Source organism: Notolabrus celidotus, chromosome 11, assembly GCF_009762535.1.
Source record: "Notolabrus celidotus isolate fNotCel1 chromosome 11, fNotCel1.pri, whole genome shotgun sequence".
In the NCBI taxonomy this organism is placed as follows: Eukaryota; Metazoa; Chordata; class Actinopteri; order Labriformes; family Labridae; genus Notolabrus; species Notolabrus celidotus.
The window spans coordinates 17,208,846-17,215,459 of NC_048282.1; the positions used below are offsets into that span (position 1 = coordinate 17,208,846).

A 6,614-nucleotide genomic window follows, 5' to 3' on the forward strand; every position below is an offset into this window, starting at 1 on the left:
ATGGTAAAAATGTTCCGTCGTTTGTAAAATTGTCTCCCTGCTTGTAAATGTGTTTTTTTTTTTATTTGGTAAATTTGTTTTCTTAAATGAAAATTTGTTTTGGCCTTGGTAAAAGTGTTTTGCTGATGTAATTTAGTTTTATAACATGTAAAAATGTTTTCCAATTTGTAAATTTGTCTCCAACTTTGTAAAAGTGTTTCATCTTTTGTAAATTTGTTTTGTCCTTCAGGGCCGCCGTACAAAGTCGGTTAGGTTATTTTTTACAGTCTATGGTTAGGCCCAAGGGAGAAGTTCCGGTGTTTATGTACAGTCTATAGGAAGGCCCGGCTGGTTTGTAGCCTGTGCCAGAGTGTGTATACATTTTTGCACGACTGTCTGAATTTGTTCTTGTTTTGTCAGATTTAATTATTGAGCCAAAATATTAATAATTGACCCAAAATATTAACAAAACGTATCAAATAATATAATCTCAATTTACGTCTTGATTATCGTCATAAATCTAAATGTAACTGCAGAACAGTACAAGCGAGTACAAACTGTGTCTTTGCAAACAGCGCCGTCGAGTGGTTGTTCCCGGTTGTTCCCCCTAACAGCTGCACGTGACGGTCCTTCTGTAATCTCGCGATATTTCAGCAGGATATTTCGTATATCCGCCATCTTTGTGGCTCTTTGCAGAAGGGCACGAAGAGGCCGTAACAAGGGTGCCCAGTGTAACAAGAACTTGGCACTTCACTCTACAAGCATGTTGTCCAGGCTCGTCATTGTCTCGGGTATGTATTTATCTTGCTTTTGAGATTGTTAGTGAGCGCAGCCAGGTCTCGTGTTAGTGAACTGTGAAGCATTAGAAATGAAAGTTTAAAGTAAATCTGAAGGGTAAAGTGAAGGCCGCACATTGAATGAGTGACATGCTAATGTTAGCTGTACGTGCAAGTGGAACTACAGACTCTGAAGCTCTAGTTAGTTAATGCTTAAATACTTGTGTCATAATAAGTTGTGCTACTATAGATGGTGCTGTATTTCTGTATATTAAGCACACGTCTATACCATGTTGTCACAGCTAACACAACCAAAGCTACACAGGCTAGCTTAAGCTGGCAGCTCTGCATGCCTGTAAATGTCACCTTTTGACAGTCAGTATTTCTGTTACTGGACTCTTACCTCTAATGAATGTAAAACTAACAGACATTATAATGCAGGTAAACCCGTAGAGTGTTTTTATGGTAATACATGCATAGTTCGATTGATGATCCATTGCAAGTAGACATCAAGTTGATATTTAGCTGCATAAACCGCAATGGTCCTATCCTTTAATTGAGTTTTTGTTTGTTTCATTGTGTAGTATAGTTACACACACTTGTTTTATCGTATCATTGTGGCTCCAACAACAGTCCTGCAACTAATCCTACCTTCATGAAGGTTAAATGGTCAACATTTGAGGACGTGAAGGGGTAGAAACTGTCTTGTAGAAGTTAAATCATGGATGGCTGCTAATTTCTTACAACTCAATGACAATAAAACAAGTGATTTTATTAGGACCTCAACATCTGATCAGTAGTATTTCTCCCCATCTTGACTGACTGGCCCCCTCCATAAAACCTCACACTAAAAACCTTGAAGTCCTACTCAATTCAGGACTAAAATTTGACAAACGGATAAATCAGGTGGTAAAAATAAGTTTCATGCAGCTCCGCACCATCTCCAAACTCAAATCAATCTTAAGCACCTCAGACCTGGAAAAAGTTATCATCATGCATCGATTAGTGTAACTCCTTGTACTTCGGCATCACTCAATCCTCATTATTCCAACTTCAAATAGTTCAAAATGCAGCAGCCAGGATCCTGACAAGGTCAAAAAAAGAGAGACCACATAACCCCAATTCTTGCCTCCCTACACTGGCTTTCGGTCAGCTACAGAATTAATTTAAAAATCCTTCTGTTTGTTTATAAAGCACTTCATGGTTTGCCCCCCACTTACATCTCAGAACTCCTGTCTCAGATCATCACACCAAAACTTCCTGTCTGTCCAAACATCAAGGACAAAGAGATAAGAGGACAGGGCCTTCTTCATCTGTGCCCCAAAACTGTGGAATTCTCTCCCCCCAGCGTCTGATTCTCCCCCTCTGTTGAGACTTTTAAAAGTCGTCTCAAAACGCACTTTTATTCATTAGCTTTTAACTGCCCCTAAACACTGGCTCAGATACTCACTGCACTGTTAATTGTATTTCTTGTCATCACTGTTGTTATTATAACTGTTAATTTCATTTTTTAATTATATTGCTCTCTTACCACTCTTCCTTCCCTCTCTCTTCCTCTGTTTGTATGTTTTTATTTCATTTTCTCTTTGTTTTCTTCATTTTCTGTTGTATAGCACTTTGGATCAACTGTGTTGTGTGTAAAGTGCTATATAAATAAAGTTGATTTGATAAAACAATGGGGAAAAAATCATTAGCTGTACACTGAAGTATTACTGTTTTTCTTTTTGCAGCTAATGCCTTGAAAGGCAGCGGCCCCCTTGGAGCTGGGTATGTGCCTTTTGTCTTATAATATCTTGTTACTAAAATTACTATACACCTTAGTAACACCAATACAAATCCTACTGTGTCTTTCTCTCTCATTTCATTTAACAATGCTGTCCCACAGTTTGGTCCAGGCCTCTCGCTCCCTGCACACATCGTCCCAGAGTCTGGCCCCAGTCCCCGCTCTGCCAGAGAAGGGAGGCAAAGTCCGTCATGGCATCTTCCCAGAGGAGCTTTTCCAACTTCTGTACCCCAAAACTGGAGTAACAGGTCAGTAGTCTTGAACAGATAAAATCAATCTTAATAAAGAATACAGATCAACAGATTGTACCTTTTTTAAGATAGAAATAGACAACATTTAACATAGATCAAGTCTTTAACCCTCATTTTTATTTAGATTGTTTAGATAGATCAGGGCAACCAAATTAGACACAAGAATAGTGTTAATGGCAGACAGCAGTGTTTTCCAAAGTTACTTCAACATTCTGTATGTAAAATATGATGTTACATAGCTTCTGTACACATGGAGAAAACACTGGCAACGACAACCCTGCCATGTTCTGGACTGTTTGTTATAGCGTTTCTTCTAGGGGTATGGTCTAGTCTGCCATGTGCCTGAATGCAGTCATACATACATACAGTGCAACATGTGCTTGGACTTTCAGGGAGGGAAACAGGTGTATTGCTGCAGAGGAAAGGGTTGGATTCAACTCATGACATGAGGCAAAAAATAAACTGCAAAACAGAATGCAGCACAGAAATTGTTTCTTTGATCATAATAATAATAATAAACAAGAACAGCTTAGATTAGTTACTCTTCTGTTCAGTTGGCTTTTTGAAAAAAGTAATCTCAGAGCCAGAGCACTTACACTTTTGCCTTTTTACCCATGCTGTGGAACCAAGCGGCAACCTCCGGTCTAAAAATATGAGTCCAATGCGCAAGTGCTAAAAACTGCAGTTCATCGAGGAGCCGCTTGAGGCTGGTTCCAGAAGTACCGGAAACCACATACACACCAATTCAAAAAAGCCGATCTTTGCAGCAGAAATAAACATGTTTACAGCCTGGTACAAAAGATGAGTGTAGTCTGGATAGCTAATTTCTCGATCGGCACACACTGTGAGGTGGGTGAATTTTTTTCTAACGCGGCAAATTCGAAGATATTGAGATTACAAGTCTTCCAATCAGAGGCACAGCTGACTTGATTGACAGGCGGGAACACTGTAGCTGTTGGCTAGGAGGCTCAAAGCTCACCTCTTCACGTCACAATCGCTCGACAGTAGTAATATGGCAGACAATGACGATTGGCCTCAAAACAGCAATTCACAAACAGATGGGTGATGTCACGGATACTACGTCCATGTTTTATACAGTCTATGCGTGGAACACAGAACAATGTAACAGAAAGCTGGGCTGCAAACAGAGATAGACAGAGCAGTGACACTTTCATCTTCTCTTTAATACTTAGCTTTCAGTCAGGCCAGTCAAAAAACTTTTAACCAGATATTTAGTTTGATCAGATGTGGAGATGTTAACTGTGTTTGATGCTTTGTGCCAAGAGTGCAGTTATCAGCCCTGCAGGGCAACTTCTCTTTGAGTTGTTGGAATTTTGCATCTAGATCTGAACAAGAGACAGACATGTGTTCCTGAATATTGTGGAAATCTGTTCTAAAGCAGCAAAAATGATGAACAAAGACCAACCAAACATTAGTCTTACAAACTTAAGATACTAATATAAAAGGGTGTAGTGAGTAGTTTCAGATAAGGGTGGGTCAATAACAGTCAACCAATATACAATGGTTGTAATGCTGTAATTTATTCCATCTAACTTTGGTGCAGTTAAGTGATTTTATTCAAAATGACCAAACATTTTTCCTCTCCCTTCAGGACCCTACATGCTGGGTACTGGACTCATGCTCTACATGCTGTCAAAGGAAATCTACGTCATCAACCACGAGACGTTTGCTGCCCTCTCCATCGGCACAGTCATCGTCTATGGTGTGAAGAAATTTGGTCCAAGTGTTGCAGCTTTTGCTGACAAACTGAACGAGGTAGGCTGGCATCTACGAACATTGATTCATGTTTTATTTGTTGCCAAGGGATCACTTTTTGAACATAATGGGGTTGTGTCTAAGTTCATTTGTCTCCTGTTGAAGCAGCTTTGTGATTGTCCTTTTTGTGTGTATGTTTGTAGGACAAAGTGGCCAAGGCTCAGGAGGTGAAGGACCTTTCTGTGTCCAGTCTCACTCAGGCTATTGAGAATGAGAAGAAGGAACAATGGAGAGCAGAGGGAAGATCATTGCTCTTTGATGCTAAGAGGGTAAACAGCTGTTTTCCTCCCGAATACTGTCAATCAAACAATCAACAATCCATACTGTCTGTAACTGTTCACCACTCCGTACCTTTGAGCTGCAGGAGCAAAAGAGGCCCCCATGTATTATTGATGATATTGACCTCTGCTGGCAACAAGTAGTTACTGCAACAATATTATGACCTAAATCATCTTCAGTTGGCATTCTGAACATGGCAAGCAACAGTACCAGGAAGAAAATAATTGAATCTCTTGAAAAGAGTTTCAATTAATACATGTCCTCAGAGCTAATGCTGATTTATGCTACATGCAAGCCAGACGTCTCAGGAATTACAGTCACATGAAATAGCATGTCCGTAATTTAAAATATGAACAGTATATGGCTGGATTCTCACTGCATACGTGATCATTTTTCACATATAGTAAAAAAAATTACCCTAGATTAAATTTGAAACACATTTTTTTTGTTGCACTTAAACGGCAACGCTATGTTGAGTGAGTACAAAGACAGAATTAAACTTGTAAAACCACTTATTTCTAAAACTGTACGTGTCTCTTCACCTCACAGAACAACGTGGCCATGCTGCTTGAGACAAACTACAGAGAGAGACTACACATGGTGACCAATGAGGTGAAGAGGCGCTTGGACTACCAGATCGCCCTGCAGGACCTCCACCGCCGGATGGAGCAGGAGCACATGGTCAACTGGGTGGAGAAGAGTGTCGTCGGCAGCATCACCCCACAGCAGGTCAGTATTTGTCTGTCAGCGTCAGAGGACTCGAGTCAGTTGTTTGTCAATTTGGTTGTTCATTGAAAGTAAGCAATGAATGTCTTGTCTGTAGTAAGTAGTACTGTCCATTTGCTTTCTAGACTCGCAACATTAGGACTACAAACATCATGTAGCAACACACTCTGCAGGAGCTGTTCTTCAATCAGTACTCTTTCAATTTAAAAAGCAATCACATATTGGTTGTGAACATGCAAATACATCACCCCTTACCCTGACAAACATTCTGTCTTCTTAGCATGGCAAATACACTTTTCTCTGATTAGACAGTTCCTGATTTGAGTCCATAATTTAAGTGTTTTTTTTATGTTCTTTATCTTGAGAACTTTGTCTTTTGTCATAGGGGGAAAAGATATTACGTTAAGAAAATAAAGGACTATAAACTTGTTTCATAAAGCTGATTTACTCCCAGAAGCAGAGATCCATTATCAAAACAACCCACTTTATTTTTTAAGTGATCCTAAACATGTTCTTAAACTGCAGGTGTTGTTGTTCTTTGTGTGTTCTTCGTATGTAAACATGTTGAAACTCCCCTGCTTCATATTTATGTACATGTGTGTTACAGGAAAAGGAGAGCATCGCTAAGTGCATCTCAGACCTGAACGCTCTGGCTAAGTCCACCAAGGCCACGGCCATGGCCTAAACTGTCGAGCCCTCAGAGAAGGCTGCTCTTGTCCCTGAATCTTTGCCCCAAGACGAGACGTTCACTTTTTTTCTTTACAGAATAAACTATTTCCTCCTTTAAAGGTTGTCTCTGTCAATAATATGGGTGTGTACAGTATTTACACGTCAGCTGATGGTAAAATAAATAGTTCTTTAGTTCAACCATGACTGGCTACTTTGTTTTTTCCACTACTAGTAATGTTGTTTTCTTTTTAAGACCATTTTAATCTATACTGGTGAAAATGTTCGTGGAACATTCTTACTTGAGTTTTATTGTTGCATAACAGTGATTTCTCTAGCACCTCAGACCTTTGATCCCCCAGAAAGATATACTCTAAG

At 39.7% G+C, this 6,614-nt stretch overlaps 1 protein-coding gene across 1 annotated transcript; it reads left to right on the top strand.

The window, feature by feature from the left end:
• Positions 1 to 639: 639 nt before the first annotated feature.
• atp5pb (ATP synthase peripheral stalk-membrane subunit b) lies at positions 640 to 6,437 on the top strand. The gene is made up of 7 exons (XM_034696018.1): positions 640 to 770; positions 2,486 to 2,522; positions 2,641 to 2,786; positions 4,402 to 4,565; positions 4,709 to 4,834; positions 5,394 to 5,573; positions 6,178 to 6,437. The coding sequence occupies exons 1-7, from the start codon at positions 743 to 745 to the stop codon at positions 6,253 to 6,255; spliced, it is 759 nt and encodes a 252-aa protein (XP_034551909.1). The 5' UTR covers positions 640 to 742; the 3' UTR covers positions 6,256 to 6,437.
• The last annotated feature ends 177 nt before the right edge of the window (positions 6,438 to 6,614 follow it).

Excerpts from the sequence above, each read along its gene's own strand:
- atp5pb (XM_034696018.1), top strand. The coding sequence starts at position 743 with ATGTTGTCCAGGCTCGTCATTGTCTCGG. Across the intron at positions 771-2,485 it reads CAGGCTCGTCATTGTCTCGG|CTAATGCCTTGAAAGGCAGC; the intron begins GTATGTATTTAT and ends TTCTTTTTGCAG. Across the intron at positions 4,835-5,393 it reads TGCTCTTTGATGCTAAGAGG|AACAACGTGGCCATGCTGCT; the intron begins GTAAACAGCTGT and ends TTCACCTCACAG.